At 39.3% G+C, this 21,652-nt stretch overlaps 2 protein-coding genes across 2 annotated transcripts in view; one reads left to right on the top strand and one right to left on the bottom strand.

Moving 5' to 3' along the window:
* The window catches only part of anxa3b (annexin A3b), a 6,981-nt gene extending 579 nt beyond the window's left edge, over positions 1-6,402 (top strand). The window contains exons 3-14 of the mRNA XM_084046176.1: positions 195-242; positions 374-458; positions 653-747; positions 1,354-1,467; positions 1,939-2,029; positions 2,220-2,299; positions 2,827-2,883; positions 3,710-3,803; positions 3,887-3,982; positions 4,078-4,136; positions 4,827-4,949; positions 5,528-6,402. Coding sequence (XP_083902302.1) covers positions 195-242; positions 374-458; positions 653-747; positions 1,354-1,467; positions 1,939-2,029; positions 2,220-2,299; positions 2,827-2,883; positions 3,710-3,803; positions 3,887-3,982; positions 4,078-4,136; positions 4,827-4,949; positions 5,528-5,587 — 1,002 coding nt within the window. The 3' untranslated portion in view covers positions 5,588-6,402. The remainder of the gene's footprint in view (positions 1-194; positions 243-373; positions 459-652; positions 748-1,353; positions 1,468-1,938; positions 2,030-2,219; positions 2,300-2,826; positions 2,884-3,709; positions 3,804-3,886; positions 3,983-4,077; positions 4,137-4,826; positions 4,950-5,527) is intronic.
* Positions 6,403-6,444: 42 nt separating this feature from the next.
* On the bottom strand, positions 6,445-19,886 carry rcl1 (RNA terminal phosphate cyclase-like 1). Its single transcript, XM_084046175.1, has 9 exons — positions 19,698-19,886; positions 18,325-18,396; positions 17,586-17,761; positions 16,853-16,927; positions 15,939-16,063; positions 15,574-15,699; positions 15,198-15,354; positions 8,418-8,521; positions 6,445-6,620 (listed from the first exon to the last, which is right to left on the bottom strand). Exons 1-9 carry the CDS (start codon positions 19,828-19,830, stop codon positions 6,467-6,469), a joined length of 1,122 nt encoding a protein of 373 aa, XP_083902301.1. The 5' UTR covers positions 19,831-19,886; the 3' UTR covers positions 6,445-6,466.
* Between the last annotated feature and the right edge of the window lie 1,766 nt (positions 19,887-21,652).

Here is a 21,652-nt window from a genome sequence, read left to right as displayed (position 1 = left end):
TAGCTTAAGTATAAAATATGGTTAAAGTGGTTAAAATAATTGTGATGCCATATTAACTCATTTAGCTGGGGACCCCCTGGTACCCCCCCAAGGACCCCTGAGAACCACTGGTAGGGTATAGGCCTACTAGGCAATACTGTATATTACTCCTATAGTTTCATATCTGATTGCATTCATTTGCTGGCTTATTGCAGGATGACTTGGACCTGCTCTTAGACAACCCCTCCTCATTGACAGTAACAGTAAGTTGATCATACCAGGGAAATGGGGTTAAAGATGTTAAACTTTATTGTTAAGTTTTGTTATAAGCTTCTTTTCATTACCTTTCATTATTATGTGACTGAGCCATTTAGCCTGTTATTGTGTTCATCAGTCCAACAGAGGGACTGTCAAGGATAAAGCAGACTTCAAAGTACAAGAGGATGTGGAGACTCTGAAGAATGCCATAGAGGGCATTGGTATGAGCTAACAATTACACTTATCTTTCTGTCTGTTCACTGGAAGACTTACTATGTCAGAGCAAAAATGATTGTAGATTTGTGTGGACAAATGTATAAATTAGGCTATATTGTTATTATTATTAGATTATTACTATGACGATAATGAGCTACAGTATATGTAAAGACTGCTTTGTTTCATTCTCTCTATCTAGGAACCTCTGAAGATAAACTGGTTGAAGTATTGACCCAAAGAAGCAATGCTCAGCGCCAGGTTATTGCCAATGCCTACCTGAAGGCCACAGGAAGGGTACATGAACATAGATATGATTTGGGTTTTGCCATTAGTATAGAGCTTTGAAGACAGAGTATGAGTTGAACCAATCTCTTGGCCAGATAAAATAAGTATACATACGGTAACATAACTGCAAGGGAGTTTGAAAGCAGGCAGTGATAGGAGAGTGATTTTGACAAGATTATAAACACGCAAGTCTACAAAATGAAAATCTCTACAACCAATCTGACATGGACACATTATAGGCTTAAATACAACGTAATAATAACTTAAAAGTGTGTGTGTGCGTGTGTGTGTGTACACATACCGGTATGTATAGGCTAGATAGATGGATAGATAGTTGATGTGAAAAGTGGGCAATGTACACTTTTATACAGTACCAAAATGAAACCAGAATGGTTACGCACACAATTAATGTTATGTACAATGCAGAAGTATATTCTTTAGCCTGATTGTGGCATAAACCGAAAATAGCCAATCTACAAGCTCAAATTGGTCACGCTGCGACACGTGAGCTTGTAGATTTCCATTTCCGTTGTGCAACCAAGTATACCTCAGGCCTTAGGTGCAGCAGGAATGTATACAGAATACATGTACATCCACATTCTCTCTCTCTCTCAGGCTTTAGTAGCTGACTTGGAAGGTGACACCCATGGAGACTTTGAGGAACTGCTAGTTGCCTTAGCAACTCCTGCTGATGTGTACGACTGTAGAGAGATCATTAAAGCCACCCAGGTATGATTGTATTTGATTATGAGGTCAAAGTGAGTTTTGCTTCAATTGACTTCTGTATAATATAATATATGCACATTGTGACCATTTTGCTCTTACATCATAATCAGTGGGTGGAAAACCACCGATTAAAACTGCAGCAGATGTAATAACAGATATGTACATAAAGTGCGTGGTTTAAGGTAAATATCAATCAATGATGCCATTGTGTACAGCACATATACTGTAACTACCATGTATGGCAACTGACTAGGAACTCATCCTAGTTCTGTGCTTATAAAGTTGCTATTATTTTCATTTAATTATGTCCTAGAGCAATTTAGATTGCTGATCCACCAGGATGCCACAGATTTTATAATAAGGGCTCCAACACGAATTGTACTGTGAATAATCTTTAACAGTGTTTATACTACTACTTCTACTGGTATTGTATTGGAAAAGTCTAAAGAGCATATTATTTGTGTTAACATATAGGGAGCTGGGACCACAGAAAGTATTCTGACTGAAATATTTGCCTCAAGATCCAACAGACAAATCAAAGCACTGTCTGAAGCATACCTGGCAGGTTAGTATATTCACTTCAATTACTTCACTGTGTAATTCCTGCAAAAAGGATAGTGACAATAGTGTTGTCGTTTCTTTTTTCATGTGCACATGTGTGTGTGTGCTCATGCATGTGGACTAATATGCTTCAGGTATCTGCATGTTTTAGACTATTGTACTGAAATTCTGTGTTCTGTTTTGTCTCATCCTAGAAACAGGCAGATCATTAACTCATGATTTGACTTCGGAGGTATCTGGGGACTATGGTAAAACTCTGGTCATTTTAGCTGAGGTACATATGATATATTGTTTCTACAAGAGATTCCCAAAACCTGTGTCAGCTTTTACTTTCTAAATTATTAAGTACTTTCGAATTAAAGCCTTGTCAAAGGCTTTAATTCGAAAGGTAGACAAGGGTAGACAAATAAAGATAGATAACAGCAGTCCTACACTGTCAAAGCCATATATTTCTTTAGACAGTTGTGAGCAAACATTGCTGATGACTTGACTGCTTCTTCTCTCAGCCAAAGAATGTGCAAAATGGATTTCCATGGAGAGCTGTTTCTTACGATTTATGTAGCACAGCTGTGAGAGAAAATTACACGAGTTCAGCATGTACAAAATTGAATTAGCGATACAATGACTTTTCTGTGAGTGGTCAGACTGGAGAGAGAGAACTCAACTTCTTAGGTGATATTATTTTTGTGCTTGTGATTTTAGATCTACAGTACATGTCATGAAGCAATACAAAAAAGAAAAGTCTGTAGAACTGTAAGCAACGTACATCACTCTCATCATAGTTCCTGCCTTTCCTTGCAGGGCAAGAGAGATGAGACCACTAGTGTGGATGCCGCCAAATCCAAGGAAGATGCTAAGGTAAAATCAGCTACAGATTAATAACCCATCCACTATGTGGAAGAGGGGAAGCTTAATGGAAACTGGAACAACGTCACAATAATTGTATTGGTATTAAAATGCTATTTTAGCAGAGTACATTTTAATGTCATGATGCACAAACAACCCAGACACTGCAGCACCCTCTATCGACACAGGATATACTGTGCCTATATAGGTATAGTTAGACCAATCTAAATGAATCTAAGTGAATGGTAGACAAATTGCATTGTCATTAGTGTGAATTAATGCATTAGAATGTGAAAAATACTGTTAAAACTAATATTACCAATTTATTACAACTCATGAAAATTATATAATTAATGTGTTACCCCCAACATTAGTAATAAGGTGCAGGTACTGTATGCAGTTAACATTCATCTCTCTGTGTAGCCTTTACATACCTGTCAATCTATATCTTTGAGGTAGAAATTATAGAACCATATTTTGTTTTGTTATGCAGAGAAATCCCATAAACAACAGCAATGTATCGCACAATGGGGCTTTAAGCCTATTCCCATATAAGTTAAGCATACTCATCTCCATAATTACCACTGAATGATTAAGCACTAAACAAGGCCATGATGGCCTTGTGTAGTATTTCACTCTCCCACTGGGCGTGGCCCAGAACCTCGTGGCTGTTTGCAGTGTGAGTCAGACAAGGACTTTGGTGTTTGTGTTGAATCATACTTCCTTTGAACCCTCTTGAGAAATTCCATTGTCATTGTCCCTCTCCAATTTTGTTTTCCACTGTATACATGTATTTTATTTTTTATCCATGCTCATCTATCTTTCTCCTTCTAACCAGGCCCTGTATGAAGCAGGGGAGAAGAAGTGGGGGACAGATGAGGCCAAGTTTATTGATATTTTGTGCCACAGGAGTGTTCCCCAGTTGCGACAGAGTGGGTAGAATTCTGACAAACATTTTGCTTTACAAATCAGTAGTACAGTATAAGTAAAAGTCATGTTTATGTCCTGTCTGCAGCACTTGTAGAATACAAAAGCATAAGCAACAAGACCCTACAAGAGAGCATTGAAAGTGAGATGGGTGGTGACCTGGAGAAGCTATTAGTGGCCATTGGTAAGGACTCTTTAGCCATGCTCCTTTTTTTTCCAGAGGAACTTTTAAAAACGTATACAAAAATCTCTTGTTTTCTGTGCCTTTCCTTTCCACAGTTAAGTGTGTAAAGAGTGTCCCTATATACCTGGCAGAGAGGCTTTTCAAGGCCATGAAAGTAAGTTGTGGGGTCTCTCTCCGTTTGTATGATTACATTTGTTTAAATACAATGTGGTATTTAAAGTAGTTTAAATACCACATTACACTCTCCTTTGTCAGTTGAAAATACATTATTTTTGTCGAGCCACAGATCACATGACACCTTTTGAACCCTGCAAAACCACAAACCACAGTATAAAATCCACATATTGTTATGTTGCATCCTGCTGCCCATTCAGCCACAGAGATTGTTCCATTGCTCTCTCGTGGTGTGGAAGGGAATGTTAAGCCATGGTCTTACTGCTGTTGTTCAGAGGAAGACTGTAACGTTGGTGGAAAAGTGTCACTGAAATTGTACAGGTGTAGCCAGTGTTGCTGTTTGCAGTATTGTTAATATATATATTTTTTAAAATCCTAGCACTAGTGTGAGATAAAGTCTCTACATACAGTATATTTCTGATCGTTTTCAGACAGAGAAAGAAAAATAAATACATTTTGTAGTCAACCTTCAAAGTGAAGGTTTGGGGGAGTCGTCTGGCCAAAGGGATTATATTCTTTTAGCATTCTGGATTGTGTGAAAGTCTTGTGAGACAATCTGAAATATTGCAATAGTAGCAGAAAGTTCTATGGATACTTTTAGGACCATTTCATTTAGGAAGAACTTAGGAAGAACCTTTCTTTTAACTACATCTGTTGTTCTTGTCTCCAGGGTGCAGGGACCACGGAGTCCACTCTGACCAGGATACTGGTCAGCCGTTCAGAGACAGACTTACTGGACATAAGAGCAGAGTACAAAAAGCTGTTTGGCTACTCTCTTTTCTCCCAGTTAGAGGTCAGCATGCGCACACACACAACATGTCTCTCATGCACATACAATTCAGTGGGCTTCAGCCCGTTTTGTTTGTCTTAGGCCTGAAACACACAGGAAGCATCACTTCAGCATGGCAATGACAGCATCTCGCACATGTCTGCTGTTCCCAATTTACATTTGAGTAACATTTCATCTTTGTCCAGATCAATATTTTCGGTTACTTCAAGCAGCTCCTGGCTCAGACTCAGTAGGAGACTCAATTGAGTCTCATACTGGAGACTCAGCCGGTCATCACATTTTTGGCTTAGCGACAAAAACTAAAATCTCCATGAATTCAAGGCTTCATGGGGTGTGTAATTGATAGAATCTTTTTTGGATGAACTATTTAGTGGACACTAAATGGAACAGTAAGATGCGATGCACACAGGTTGCAGCTGCGTACAGTGTGTTTTGGCCTTTATGTTGGGATTGAGTATTATATTAAGATTTTAGTTTAGTACGTTTATTAATGTCTCCGGGACTCATGTTCAATATCTCAGGTGGTCATGGAATAGTTTATTTAATAACACTTTCTTTGCATTTGCCCTTTGTTTGTATAGTCTGAAGTGTCGGGTAATTATGGCGACGCCCTGAAGCTGCTCTGTGGTGGAGATGACTAATCATTAGCGATTAGTTTGATGAGAAACAACTGGAATAATGTGGAGCATCATGCCAAAGCAGACAACATGCCAGTGGATGTCATTTCAACACAACTGATGACAATCAGTATAACATGATAAGAAGTGTTCTAATAACACAACTGATGACAATCAGTATTACATGATATTAAGTGTTCTAATATGAAGATGGGATATTCACCAATAAGAAGAGGTATCCACCAATAAGAAGAGTTAAAGGAATTGTGTATTCACCGACTGACTGAATCTCATCAAACTCTTAACTGCACATGATGTCTTTAATCTGTGTTCTGCAAAGTGTTTTTAAATATAATTTAGATACTAGACAACATTCAACCACTAGATGTCACACTTCCTGTTGCATAAGGTTTATTTCCCTGTCAGGTAGCAATCTTGTAGTGTTCTTTGTCAACATTACAATGCTATGACTGCCTAACAGGAATATATTTAGGGTGAAGTACCACGCTTACCCAACAAAAAACTGATGGATTATGACTGCCATAAGCTTAGGGCTCACAGAGGTAAACAATCATAGCCTGGCTCCAGACCGTAGATCCTGCCCACTCCACTGAGTGAAGCAATCATGGAGTTTTGACGTCCCTACTTAAAATGATAATTTCACATTATGTATGTTTTTGGGGTTAAGAAATAATTTGATTACACATATTTTTTAAATCTCTGGATGAATTATTTTCTTATTCGTTTAAAAATATATATCTATATACCCTAACAAGTTTGTCAACCAAAAAAGGTACTGTTATAAATTTTCATTTAACAATAAAAACTTTCCTCATTCAGTGGCATTATTATTGTGAGGGGTAAAAAAAAAGACAAAGTGATGATAGTGGTACAAAGATATTTTTAATTGATGCTTTTGTTTATGTTGCTGTAACCTACTCCAACACAGGTCATCAAGATCTTGTCTCCACCTTTTCGTTCCCCTTCTAATGGTTTCTGTGTCTCCATCTTGAACATGATCTGGAAGAAATCTCTAATATTTCTGAGGAATTCAATCCTAGAGGGAATGAGAGAGAAAAATGAAAGAAATATTATTTTCTTTGTTTTTGCTTTAAGAGATTTACCTTTAATCAATTAAAGGTTAAAGATGTAAGGAGTTTGGTGTCTGAAAACACTTTTTAACTCATTGCAACACTATCCTGGAACCAGGATTTAGGGAGGAGGAATTAGTCTGTAATTAGTCTGGTAACACTAAATAAACCTATTGAATGCAAAATAAACAAAGTTTATCCCCAAGTACATTCCTCTTTAGATACATGCACAAATGAGCCAGCACACACAGTATACACCATTTTGATATCCAAAACAACATAAATAAACAAGTATGAATCACAAGCATGAAAACTGTTGCCATTTAAGATTCTTGTCTCAAGTTGATCAATCTTCATGACCCATTTTACAGAGCTTGATGTTAACTTGCTGACCTTGAGCAGTTGTGTACACAAATGGAAACATGGTGATATGAGTTGTAGCTGAGTAAGAGGAGGGGCTGAGTGGGGGGTTTGTGATGGCACTGCCAATCTTCAGTTATCATAGTACTGTACTTGAGAGGAACACAGCACCGGTACCATGATAACTGAAAATGGACAGTTCATAGTCCATTGGCCACCTCCTCTTTAATCAGGTTCATTATTACACATTCATGTACTGTAAACGTTAATATTCACTGACAGCTCATTTGAAGGGGGCGCACATTTGGCTATTATAAATATGGGCCTGGGTGCATGATGGCTCAGTCAGTTATGGGCTGTGTCCACCGAGGCGTTTTTATTCCTGAGTTCCTGAGCATATGTTGAATTGTATTCAACGAGAACGTCGCATATTTACGCTATGGTGGAAGCGCCAGCAGCGCGACAAGACGTCCACTTTGGAGGACACACAGCCTTATTGCATCGACCACATGCTCCATATGAGTTGTGAGGACTTCTGTCTTCTTTGCAGTAGGGCTGGGCAATATATCGATATTACATTGAGACTGGATATCATCTGGGATTTGGCCAATTGTATTATATATATTATATTGTGATTTGGCAAAACTGTTGTCTTTTCCTGGTTTTAATCACTCCAGCCATATCTTAAAATTGTGAAAATAGCAGACCTATAAGCTCACTATGTGACGTCATTGCGACATGTTGTGAGCTTGTAGGTCTGCTATATTAAAAAATACAGCATTTTAAAAACTGATAAAATGGGTATCCAAAGGTTGATGGGAAACATAAACAATGACTGGTTTGTTTTTCCTGAAGTTGTTTGTTTGACTAGTGTTTCCTGTCCTAGTGCGTAGAGAGAACTTTGGATTGGTGTCCCCTGCCAAGAGATGACCTGTGGAAGAATAACTACTATGTACAGGACTGAGGCCTGTGTGGGCATGCACGTGTGAGGGACCTTGTGCATAACCACTCTCAGGGTTCGATTTGCTGGGGGGGATGTGGGGGAAATCCATGTCTCTACTTTTGATCCCTCTATGGTCATTAATTTCTAAGGCCGGTGAGGATATGTTTTATCCCTAATTCTGGTCAGACTGAATTACATACATGCATTTCCTTTTGTGAAATGTAGACTGTGTAATAATTCTGTTTGATATGAAAATGTAACAATTTCATCAGAAATGTATACTAACCACATTAACTATCGCTTCCCTATGTTGCCAAATATTAAGTTCTAAATTTGCCAAAATCGCCCAGATCAGCTATTTTCACGGACCCCTGACCACTGCATGAATCATAACTTAAAGACTAGTGTCTTACATGTAGACAGAGATGGGTGTTTGAGTGTGCATGCGTGTGTGCCTTACGTGTACGGGGAGAGAGGTCCGACTAAAGTCTTGGAGACATCCTGCTGACCCAGGGTCATGAACAGCAACGCCAGGCTCTGATTGGAGGAATCAACGCAGCCACCCTGGAAAAAAGGAGAGATAATTCAAGGGGGAGGAGGGGTTATGTGCGTTAGCTTCAAAAACATCAACACTAAAATACGTCACTGAGGTGGAGAGTTCCTAGAAAGAACTCCATCACCCCATGAGGACATACTTGTTGTCGTCAGTGTTATCGTGTAGGCCTAACACAAGTATCGATCACACAACATACATACAAAAGAAAGTTTCTGAGAGGTCACAATTATTACATAATCACAATTAATATGAGCTAATCACATTTATTTTGCAAAACCGTTAGAATCCATTTTCCATAAATTATCCAATTAATCTACTAAAATGTCATGATCGTAGCAGCCTTACTGAGACAGAGGACTATCAGCCAGAGGTTGCTGAACCTTTTTAGCCTCGGATACAGATGTGAGAAATGTATTTAGAATCCAAAGAATGGATCAGGGACAAACACTAACACTAAGTGCACCAGCGATATACTATTCAACAAACAGAACCAGACCCTAAAATGTCTGAAAGCCAGCAACGGTTCTTTTCTCAATCTTAAAATGTATGCATCTATAACCATCTTAACTAATCTTCCCGTACATATTCCCTCATCATGCTTTCCTTAAGCCATCTATTGCATTTCCCTTTCTCTGTTCACATAACCGACATATTTGGGAGACAGAAGGTCTAGTCTCTAGCACTTTCTCAGGCATCACATGCCACCATGGTTAACTCGTCAGCTATGCACTTTGTGCACCCACTATGACACCCATTAAGACTGAGGGTGACTGGACACGCGCTATAAGAAAAGAAAAAAAAGAACAACGAACCTATAGTGAGGGCTTTTCAAACCATTCCTCTAAATTAGACTCATGTGTAAATGTGGACAGGCCTGGGCTAAATAGGGTCAATATCCTGTGGTGTGCATTCATCCATTCCAAGTGCCTATGTATGTGGCATATGAAGGCTCTTCCAGCAGCAAGCCAGCAACATGACATTGTGACAGACGGTCAGCAGGTATATGATTCAATTACATAATCATATGAACCAAACCATGGCAACATTGTTTTAAGAAAAGGCATCCCATGTTGACTAGCCTGGGATTCTCAACTACATTCCCATTTGGACTGGGAGAGGCGGCTACACAAGGTTTATAAGACGTGAAATTATATCTCAATGTAAAGAAATGACTATTTTCCATGCTCGACAAAAACAAAGCACCACAACAAGCAAACATATTCAACAACGAAAAAAAAGTAAAGCCATAGTCAAAAAAATAAATCCTGGTAATAGGTTCTACAATATATTTTACACAATAAGTCAACTGCTTGAATATTACTTACCATTACAAAATATATGGTTATATTAGCAAGTAATTTGTATGAAAACAATGTAAATTCCTCACATATCCAGTCACAGCAGATGGATTGTGCTTAAAAGAACATTAGGTGGAAACTAATGTTCTTTTCAATGCTAAATACAATTAATTGTTGCCAGGTTAAATACTGCCCTTGATGGTCAGGATGTCCGCCCGTGAAGGGGACGTTCCGTGCCCTGGTCTTGACCTTGGCCAGCCAGGATGACGACTGTGTGGTGACATTAGTTTCGCAAAATGGTCTGACTTGCACCAACTTTTGCTTCATGTGGGGAAGACCCACAGGTAGATGCCGTCATCTTCTTCCCCAAAATACTTGGTTTAGAGATTTAAGATTAGACTTAACATTTATGTTCACCAGGTTTCTTTAACCCTTGAGTGCTGCTGCTGTTTCTGTTGTTTTCAACGTATGACACTGTGCTACTGTAAATTACATTACATAACAGGTATAAAACCCAGCAGTTTACCTTTCAAAAAGGGCATCGTCTTTGGTCTTTCCAGTCCAGCAATTTGTTTAGTCCAGTAAAAGATAGTGTAGAAACACGCTTTCTAGTTGCCATCACAATATGTGAGATCTATTTTAGGGCCTGCCCTGCAAGTATATATACAAAAAAAAACATATTTCCACTGACAACAATCTTTGCCAAGATTTTGCACACTGACTTGCCGTCTTTATGGATGCATTTGTTTAAAGACACCCGATAACCTCGCCGGTAAGATCGCTTGAGTTTACCCATTTGATTGGTCCTCCTCCGGGCCACTTCTAGCTAGCCTCGAAGCATCTCCATTGGAAGTATCTCACTCAAATAGAATGATAGGGAAGGTAGCAGGGCCCCATTTCCAGAATTAAAATCTCATTGGATCTACACAATTCACATAAATGCTATATTCTGCATTCAATATGACAAATTTGACTGAAACGTGGCAAGTTTGCAGGGCTGAGTACAGGCAAATCCAAATCAGACCTTGCCAATTAGTGAGAAAGGAAACCAAAGCTAAAGACAAAAAAGGACACCGTCATGCAGACATTTGGTTTCCGACATTACTATAACCCCTCCATAGAAAATCTACCTACTGCTATATGAAAATCAATGCAAAGTACAGCCAGCAGCACACCTTATAGATAAATAGCAGTGGCAATGGATATATATATACATTATATACTTTTCAATACTTATCAATCAGGACGAGAAAATGCTTATTTCCAACACTTACATCAGCTCCGGTTTACTGTTCATGTCTCTTCCAGAAACAAAATGTCCATCGTGTAAGTTCTCGTTTACTATAACCAGCAGAGGCCTGTACTGATTAACCATAAAACAAACACATGCACGCGTACATGGTGCCTATATCCTCAAAGAGGACTCCAGCACTTTTCCATGGGTTCAGATTAACAATCCCAAGCAGTCATTTGTCCATCTCTCTCTGGTGTCACCATTTCTTCTCTCTTTTCAAGTGCTTCCAATGCATTAATCACCCATCCTATCACCAGCCATCAGCCAATAAACACAAGTTTTTGGACACTGAAACGCCCTTCAATCCGACCAGCCAGTTTCACAGGTTAAAAAACAAAAAGAAAAAAACATTCTGAATGGTTGAATGATTTGAATCGACCATGTTCCAAGGCTGAGAGGCAGAAAAGGTTAGTACCCCACCCTAGAGCACGGTCTTAGAGGACACCCAACACAATTTCTCTTTCAGAGTTAATCAGCACTACTCTGCCCTGCTAACTGGACTCACATGGCTCTTATGAGAGAGGGGTGAGAGAGGCAGAACAACACAGTTGCAAACAGAAGTCACAGATCCACTGGACGTAATTGAATATGTTTTGATAAAATGGGCTCTTTTTCTGTGTGTGTGTGTGTGTGTGTGTGTGTGTGTGTGTGTGTGTGTGTGTGTGTGTGTGTGTGGCATGTAATGACATACACAATCACTGTGAGTCTCATCATAATCATATTACACTTGGGAGACACACTACGCAAGCACAATGACATAGCTTCATCAAGCCTGACCTAACTGTTTCCCATAGCCTACCACTTCAACCTCAATTAACACCACATTCCATCATCCATCAAGCACTTCTAAACATGAATTATAAAGTTTGACACATCATCCATACATGAGCTTTAGGATCTCTGTTATTTTAGCAATAGGTTTCTTTTAGCCCCCCTTGCCTCTTCCTCAAGAGGCCTTGCCTTTTGCCAGGCCACGGTTGTAAATATGAATGTTCTTAAATCAGTTTTGCCTGTTTAAATAAAGCTAAAAGAAATAATATGGCATGCCATATTAGGCTCACAACAAAATTTGCAGATCTTCAAGCTCATCACGTCACGTTTAGAGCTTTTAAATCGGCTATTTTCGTTGAAGAGTTCAGTGTAGAGGGAAAAAGTAGGGGACCTTGTACAGACCCCTGGGGGACACCGGTCATCAAAGTATATACAAATTAAGTGTTTAAGCTACTTGCTACTTCATAATCTGAGATTAAAAAATATATACAGAATATATGCAGTTGTTAAAGGGATAGTTTAACCCCAAAATAACTTTTTTTCTTTCGATTAGTCACCCTATGGAGACTTGAATTCATCATGGATATTTTTTTGTTTTTGTTGCATTCCTAAGCCGATAATTTGATGACCGGCAGCGGTTCCGGTAGGAGACACAAAGAGTCTCTTTTGTGTCTCCTACCGGAACCGCTGCCTACGTGTCCACTGGTCATCAAATTATTGGCTTAAGAATGCGACAAAAAATATATATATATCCATGAATTGAAGTCTCCATGGGGTGACTAATCAATAGAAAAACATTTGGGGTGGGGGGGGGTGAACTATCCCTTTAAACAGCAGGTATTTAGTGAAGTTGCACTTAAATCTAAATCACATGTCTTGAATCATGCGTGTACACCGATAAATATGCATAGCTCATTAGCACACCTAAAGTATCCAATTAAACAGCACCAAAATAAACCTATAATAGACACTTTGCTTCCTAAACTCGTTTGAGCGGTCAAAAATATAGAGGGCCCTCTAAATAAAACTACACATCGTTTCGGTATTCACAGCTGTGTCACATTAATGAATTGGATATGAAACCACCTGACATCCATTGTGACTGGTGGCTCATGTGAGATGGAAAGGGGGAGCATGTGAAAAGTGAAAGAGGGGAAAGAGAGGGCCCGTCCGTCTCTATCCTACAGTTCATGTTAAGCGACTCTAACTCCAAAAGTTCATGTGGTCTCTCTGCCCTGTTTGTCTAAGAAAAACTGAAAGAAAAAGGCATTTGCTGTGGTAAACGGCTGTCAGTACATAATGTTGTATTTGTTGACAGAACATGAAACTCATACAGTTGGATTGTCCCTGGACAACTGGAATGCTGTTCGGTTGAAATTATACTATAAACATTCCGCATTCTGAATTTCACACACACTGTACAAATGCTCAATTTCATGCCAACTTTATCTAACACTTTATGAACCATCCAAGAATGCTTATTTGAATGGGTATGCATTTCTCTACTTTTTCTAAATCTGTGGTTCCCTTCAGACAGTTTTCTCTCAGTAGCATTCCAGACGGGAGTTGTTGGTCATTACCGGAGAATGTGGGTAAACAAGGGCAGCGGGTCTGCAGTTGTTGTTTACATGCTGTGATCAAGTCCACCACAGTATGTTCTGACAGAGTTCATGTGGTTTGGCCCTATCTAGGCGTATGCTTTGACAAGTCCACATGTCTCTGTGTGCATGTTATGCCTGTGTACAATCAAGCTGCTCACAACTGTCTGTGAGTAGTTTTGTACTGTGTGTGTTGTGTACATCTTCCCTGTTATTATTTTTCTCAACTTTTCTGTCTTACGAAGAGGGCTGTCGATGGCAGGAATTGCAACTTAAGGGGTTATTGATACCCTCCAAGTTGCTTACGGCTATGCCTAACCATTACATACAGTATCTACCAGCTGAGAATGAAAGGCAAGCAAGTGCAACTACTCATAGCAGATATTTCACCCTCGTGCCAATTAGAATGGGATATTTTTTACAATGACATCATTATTTCAATAATCTAATAATGATGAACTACTATATAGACATGCAGAGTAGTTAGATTTACTTCTTTACACATGGAATAGGCATCATATGGTTGTTTATTGCAGGGATTCTCCACTGTTCAACGGCCAGATAGCAGAATGCCCCACAGAGTTTGATCGCCATGAAAACAGTGTCTCACACGAGTTGTGTTTGAAGATATTATTACTCTTTACTTGCCTATTCAAAAAACATTCTAAAACTAGTTTTCCAAAATAGGCAATTGAAAGTTCAAAATAAAAAACTATAGCTACTGTTTTCGGGAGGCCGTACACGGCCAGAGTGCACGTCTGGCCGTGTGCGCACTACAGGTGTTTAATTCCCACAAGTTGTGTGCTACTGCCAACCACAAAACAAGCAAAATATGTAGCGTAATGTTTGTATATCACACGTCTATGTCCATGATAATAAATCACATGTTTTGAACTTAATCTGTATATAAATCAGGCTTTCATATGTTGCATACCTATGACAATGACAAAAAGTGGTGGATAAAATGCTGACTGTGTGCAAGCAATGTACTACATGTATTGATTATGGTAGCGTTAATACTAATCATAATATGATGACCCATTTATTAACACATTGACTGCCTGAATTATTTTCACTGCCTATTGTTATTCATGCCAGAGATTTTTTTTTTTTAATTATTTTTTTTGCTAAAATCGAGTTAACTCGATCTAGGCAGTCAATATGTTAAGACATCGTGCTAGTGTCTCCAGTGACAGCGCAAGAAGGAGAGGTTCAAGTAGGAAAGAGTACCTCCCTAGCATTAAACAGAGTCTGCATGCAGATTCAGAGATTCAGACAGGTAAAACTCTATAACAAAAGTATTGAGTTTGTCATCACAATGTTAAGTTTGAGGGACTACTCCCGGTAGGATGCGGGATTTTCAGCATATAATTACTGTAAAGTAAGCTGCACTGTCGCCTCTCTTGCCGACGTTCCAGCAATAACACATTATTATAACTATTAACAGACATGACTAGGAATTGTCATGTTTACTTGAAATATAGCCTCTCACTTTTTAAGCATTATGACTTTGAAATATTAGGGTTTTTACTTTTTAGATACAAATTCAGGGGGAAATCCAAAATTCTCACTCATTCATATCCTTAATGACATGAAGTGTTATCCCATGTATAACACTTCAAGGGTATTTGTGCACAGGAGATATCCCCCAGTTCATACAAGGAGCAGCACAGCCTTAAGTTGAATTAAAAGATCTGTCTTTTTGTGTATTTGAAGTACCCACCCTATATATCTCCTCCAAAAGCAGTGTGGCACAGTTCCTGCCCAAATCCTCCGGCAGTATAGGGTCTCCCTGCCCCTTGGGCGATGAGCACAGCTCAGCACTAAGGAAGCACCCATTCACAGTCTCTGCAACCAGGGTCAAACCAAAGCCCGGAGACCTGGGATTAAAGGAAGGAACATATCTAGCGTTTGTAGATGGCTCAGTTGTTACCAATTCATTCTAGTAAACTTGAATTATGTAATCATAGAGAAAATATAAGCAAATGTGATGGTTAATTGTTATTGTTCAACTTCTGTCCTGCAGTGAAAACTCAAATTGAGCACTGACACATGAGAAACATATGAAAACCACATAATTTTGTTGTTGTAGGACATACTTGCCAGAGCTGATCCCCTTCATGTGGTCTGTGTAGATGTAAATGTCTGGAATGAACTTGTTGAGGATACTCCTAGCAGATTCCACAATCCGATTGGCCATCTGGGGTGAGACTCGTACTGAAAACCTGGGTTGTTAAAGTCAAGGGGTTTTGATCCGTCACAAATCATGTTAAACTAACACCAATTATGACAGTAAACCAGGGTGTTGGGTAGCTGTGGTGGTAGCTACTGTATGTAACATATTTTAGATGTGATACTGTGGTCAAGCATAGGGGCGTTTCTCTGAAAAAAGGACAAACAGGCAAACAAACTGAAATATGAGTTCAGGAATTTGATTTGCATTTAGTCATCATGAGAAGGATACGCCATTCCTCTGATTCTCTTGATTTTCCCAGGGTCAGTCAGTTGGACTGGCCTGATGGTCCGACGAACAGGGCAGGTAAAGAGTACCTCTCCTCCTCCATTAGGGGCCATCCCTCTCTTCACAACCTTGGAGAAAGAAAGAAAGAACTCTAAGTCTCAACATATTGTAAATAACATGAGGTACAGTATGAGAGAATCTCAATACACAAAAACAGCAAGTTAATGGCCCTGACCAAAAGAAACACTCCTCAGAGGTTATATAAGTTAAAGATCACCAGTGCTCCAAAATGTCCTTTAGGTCATTCTTAGTTTGATCGGCACAGGCAGCAAAAGGATGCGTTTGCCAAAACACGTCCATACCTAAAGAAGATTTCGGGAGTGCTGGTGATCTTTTTGCTTATATAAACTCTTCTGAGCCATGCACTCGGTAAGAGATTAATCGTTTAACCTTAAGTGGTGCTTGCTTCTTTTAAGTTACATTTCTCAGACCACTTAAAAATATGTGTTGCAACACTTGGTTTCAAATATAAGGCACCACTCTAAAAAACAAGACCACTAAGCATACACCTAAAATAACTTTCTCATCCATTAACTTCAATACCAGCTGAAACAAGTGTGACTGTGGCTGAGTAGGCAGAGTGAGTTCAATCCACCCAGCCTCCACGTGGTGGGGATGAACTCTTTATAAACGCTTTATAAACACTTTAAATGAAAGCGTGAAGACACTTGTTGCCATAGACTTTACATTGAAACTCGCTGCTCAGTCAGAGCGTGCCAACATCATGACACTATTGGTGTGGATTGGGTGTAAAGAGGACTAAATAATAGTAAAAGTAATATTATTATAATTACTTTTACAACACACTGCAGTTAGAATATCCACAACCACAAGTTTCTGAATCTTAAAATGCTCACCTTGATATCCATGCCCTCGCCATCAATACCAAACTTCTTCATCAGCGGGATAGCTGTGAACTTCAGTGAGTCGACCTATAAGAGAAAGAATCAGTTTAAGGTTGAGAAATGATACTATGACAGTATTGTTTAGATCAATTTAGTAATGGTAGATAGGTACATTATGGTTTCCCCTCACTTTTTCCTTAAACTATAACTAATTTATCTTAACAATATACATATAAAAGAAAAGATACTGTAGGACATATAAAATAATAGATACTGTAGGTCATCTTCTATGAAGCACAAACAATCCTCCTCTTCCTTAAATGACATGGAAGCACACAGCGTTGCTATGAATGGAAAAGTCCCTTCTATACATTTATTTCTATGGTTAACACTGTACTTCATTCACTCTCACCTTGCGGTTGTGGCTACAGAAATAATCACCATAATTCTTGCAGTTCAAAAGTACACACAGTTTTGTCAACTTTTCACTGCAGCGCTTTATAAGTTTGACAGGTTATAGGGGAGGTATAACAATGTGTGCTCACAGCCTGGACCGCTACAGCGGTCCAGGCACCGAGGCTCAGTGTAGTGTGACAGCGTGTCGCAGGTTTGAGTCCCGATCCCAACGGCCTTTGCTGCATGTCACTCCCCATCTCTCTCTCCCAATTTCCTGTCACCCTACTGTCCTGTCAATAAAAGCATAAAAGCCACAAAACAAATCTTTAAAAAAACAATGTGTGCTCACCGAAGGGTCGATCAGGTCGTTGGTGACTCCCTTCAGAGTAAGCTTTAGAGGTGTCTTCATGAATGGAGCAAGCATGAGCAGGGCCTCCAAGTAGTACCCAATCGATCTCTGAGGGTTGCAATCATGTTCTACTGAGCCCCCATACAGTAACCCAGGCTGATAGCTCAGAGCAGTACCTAGAGGGCACAGAAATAATTGGTTGGTATTGGCAATTGAGTTGATTAGGTAGTTATTTTTATTGTTCCTTATGGAACCATTGGGTTTGCAGTCCAGTCCCACGGAGCAAACTGTCTTCAAAGAAAATATTAGTCTGCAAAAAAACAGTAGATACATAGAGCTCATTTGGTGTTGAGTCAAGTTCATCATTAGAGATTAATACCTCAAATTAAGAGAATGACATAGGCATGTAAGTAATGATTAGGAAGAACAGCCATTGTTATGCCTCTTTAACATCATCCCATTATTAACAATGTTCCAAGTCAGAACCAAAACATCACAATGAACAAAGTGGCAGTTATGCAATTGTAATTAGAGCTGGATATAATAGTACTAAGAACAACTGAATTATATTATGCCTTTCAAGATAATTTGTCCTGTGTGATCGCATAAGCTGTATGTCGTAAGTAATTAGGATTTCTTTCTTTTTAATGTTTTGTTGTCCATTTGGTAACTATATTTCCATTATGACAATGAATATGATCTACGCATTTGCTTGAAATCCAACAGTGGTAAAACTCACCTGTTTGGTTTATCTCTATTCTGGTCCCATTGGTCACTTTGTCCAGTAGTCTGATGAAGCTGGCCTCAAAATCTGCAGAAAGTAAACATTATTTGGCATGATGTTAAGTCATTCTTCTTGCTATAAGCCTGGTTTAATTGGTATCGATAAATAATCAATGGTGACAGGAATGAAAGGTAACAGGATAGGTGGGCACCAAGGAAGAAAGGGCACCTCGTAATAATGGCTATTTTTTTCAAAAATGTAAAAAAAAAAAAAAACTATTTGGAAAAAGTAAAGCATACATGATTAGAACATTCTTAAATATTCGACAATTAAGGTATAATATTTCTACAATTGCTACAAAACCTGTATATCCAGTCATTTTGGGGCATCAACAATCAGTTGAAGGATAAAATCAAGTCTGATAATGATGTACTGTGCATGTTCACATCATGTATACTTTACATTACTTAAGACCATTTTTCAAAAATATATATATATTTTTTTTACATTTTGGACAAAACAGCCAATTTTACATCGGGATGCCCAGATGTCCCTAGTGCCCACCTGTCCTATTCCTGTTACCAAAGGCTTGAGTGTCCCACACGCGCAGTGAGAGCGTCAAAATATTTGTTACATTATTTTGTACTCATGTACTCAGGGATACAAATTAATCATTTAAGATTGAGGAATGGCTTTTTGCTGTGACTTGACAGTGAGCCATCAACAGTTGATGGCTCACTGTCAACCAGTGGATGATCAACTGGTTGATCTCCCCATTCGTTGATTCAATGCTTTTTGAATCAAATAAAAACATTAAAACACCTCCAACATGTTAGTCGCAGTGGTTTAAGTAAAAGTATCAATACTTCAATGTAGAAATACTAAGTACAAGTCCGGAATTCAACATTTTCTTGAGTATAAGTATAAAAGTATTGGCATCAAAATATACTTAAGTTAAAAGTACCAAAAGTAAAAGTACTCATTATGCAGAATGTCCCATTTCACATGTTTTCAAATGTATATATTTTTGGGGGGAAATAGCAGATCTACAAGCTCACAATGCAATTGAAATGGAGTAAAAGAACAATATTTGCCTCTGAGATGTAGTCCAGTAGAAGTAAGTACTGAAAATTTGACATACTCCAGTAAAGTAAAAGTACCTGATAATTGTACTTAAGTACAGTACTTGAGTAAATGTACTTAGTCACTTTACACCACTGGTGCGTCAACATGATATAACGTTATTTTCCCACATCTAAATGAGTGAGTGAAAAAACAACAACTCCTAACTGCGTACCAGCTAGCATTAGCCCGACATGCTAACCCACCCAGAAACTGCGACGCGCCACATGTGGCGCTTAGGTGTGTTTTGGTTGCTGTTAACTTACCACGAAGCCCCGGGTTGTCGTCTTTAGACCTTATGTTCTTTATTTTCACCCGTTTCCCACTGATGGTGGACAGCACCAGTCTCTGCCTAAAGAAATTGCAGCCGTCGTACGCGAGCCCGTGGCTTGTTGCCATGTTGTTGTTGTTTCTGTTTCTGACTGACTGGGATCCACGTGTGTTTGGCTCGGAGGAGAATGCGAAGGATGGGATGAACTCATGAGCTGCCATCGCCCGGAGGGCCGTTATTCCTTGATTGGCTAGTTCGTTGTGAGGCGTGTGTGTGCGTGTGCGTGCGTGTGTGCATGCGTGCGTGTGTGTGTGTGTGCGTTTTTTTCTATAGATAGATAGATAGAGTCTAGAGAAAGAGAGAGATTATTACTCATTATATTTATCTTTAAATGATCTTTTCTTCACTTTTCACTATTACAGTCATATAACTACACAGTCTGAGGAACCATTCGATAAAACAAATGTAATTCATCCAAGGCTATGTTGTATAAACAAGATGTGTTTAAATGATAGGCTACATGTAATTACATGGGCATGTATTACATGATTACTACATGTACTAATCATGGTTATGTAATCTGAAGTGATTTTGGAAAATAAGTAACTAGATATAATCAGCTCAGACTACATTCAGAAAATGTGTAATTAGAGCTGGATGAGATCCTACCTGGAAGGGAGGGAGTAAGTGGTGGAAGTAAATGGCACCCAGGCACCCAATCCCCTCCCCTCCCAGTGACTTGTGGTGTTCCGCAAGGAAGGAAGTATACTGGGACCTTTACTGTTCCTGATATATGTGAACGATATGTCTTCAGCTTGCGACTGTGCAAACTGTTCCTGTTCGCAGATGACTCGGCTCTGCTGGTCTTGGACAGGGACAGGCTGCAAGTTGCTCTCAGCTCTGAACTCGACAAGATCTGTATCTGGCTCTCCGACAACAAACTATCATTACACCTGGGTAAAACTGAATCCATCCTCTTTGGGTCCAGTTCTAACCTTAGCAAGGCTGAGAGTTTCACGATCAAAGCGGGTGATGATGTTATCACAAGAAAGGAGGAAATTACCTACCTGGGTTCCATCTTGGAGGCAAACTTCTCCGGTGACAAAATGGCCGAAAGAGTGATCAAAAAGGTCAACCAAAGAACACGCTTTTTGTATAGGATTGGCCGTCTAGTCAGTAAGAATACTCTGAAGATTCTTGCAGGGGCCCTCATACAAGGTTATTACGATTATGCATGCTCCTCATGGTATCACAACACCACCAAGGCCTTAAAAACAAGGCTCCAAACATCCCAAAACAAACTGGTAAGGCTACTTCTTGGCCTCAATCACAAAACCCACAAAACCCCTGCTCATTTAGCTAGGATTGGATGGCTTAGGGTTGAGGACAGAGTACAGCAACTTACAATGGGCCTGGTCTTCAAGATACACCACAACATTGGTATCCCCCTGTATTTGTCAAAATACTTCCAAAACGTTAATGAAGTCCACGATCATAACACCAGAGGCAGCTCCACGAATCATGTTCAACCCAGATTTGGCTCATCGAAGGGAATTAACTCGTTCTCATGCTATTCAACAAAAATGTGGAATGCCCTACCAAAAGGAGTAAAGGAGTGTAAAACCCTACTCACTTTCAAGACTGCCCTAAAGATACACCTTCAGGAGGCTGCAATTCGAAAATGGCCCCTGTAAGTCTTAAACCCCCCTCCCTGTTTTTCTCTTCTCTTGTACATAGTTTTCACTCTTCATACCAGTAACCTGTAAGCTGATTGTATGACGTTCTGTATAGTAGTGTGTACATCTGTCTCTTATATGTCATCATGATTTGTATGCATGGGAATCTCATTGTAAACAAGCTCAGTGCTTAATGAGTCTTCCAGTTTAGTAGACCCTGTATTGTGAATTTGTACTTCCATGTACTGTTGTTCTCATGTCTTACTAAACAAAG

This window comes from Gymnoscopelus microlampas (assembly GCF_963454915.1).
Source record: "Gymnoscopelus microlampas genome assembly, chromosome: 21".
Taxonomy (NCBI): Eukaryota; Metazoa; Chordata; class Actinopteri; order Myctophiformes; family Myctophidae; genus Gymnoscopelus; species Gymnoscopelus microlampas.
The sequence above is the reverse complement of the archived record's forward strand: the minus strand, read 5'-3'. Positions and strand labels throughout refer to the sequence as shown.

Excerpts from the sequence above, each read along its gene's own strand:
- rcl1 (XM_084046175.1), bottom strand. The coding sequence starts at position 19,830 with ATGGCAACAAGCCACGGGCTCGCGTACGACGGCTGCAATTTCTTTAGG. Across the intron at positions 18,397-19,697 it reads CGACAACCCGGGGCTTCGTG|ATTTTGAGGCCAGCTTCATC; the intron begins GTAAGTTAACAG and ends TACTTTCTGCAG. Across the intron at positions 16,064-16,852 it reads GCGAGGGCATGGATATCAAG|GTTGTGAAGAGAGGGATGGC; the intron begins GTGAGCATTTTA and ends TCTTTCTCCAAG.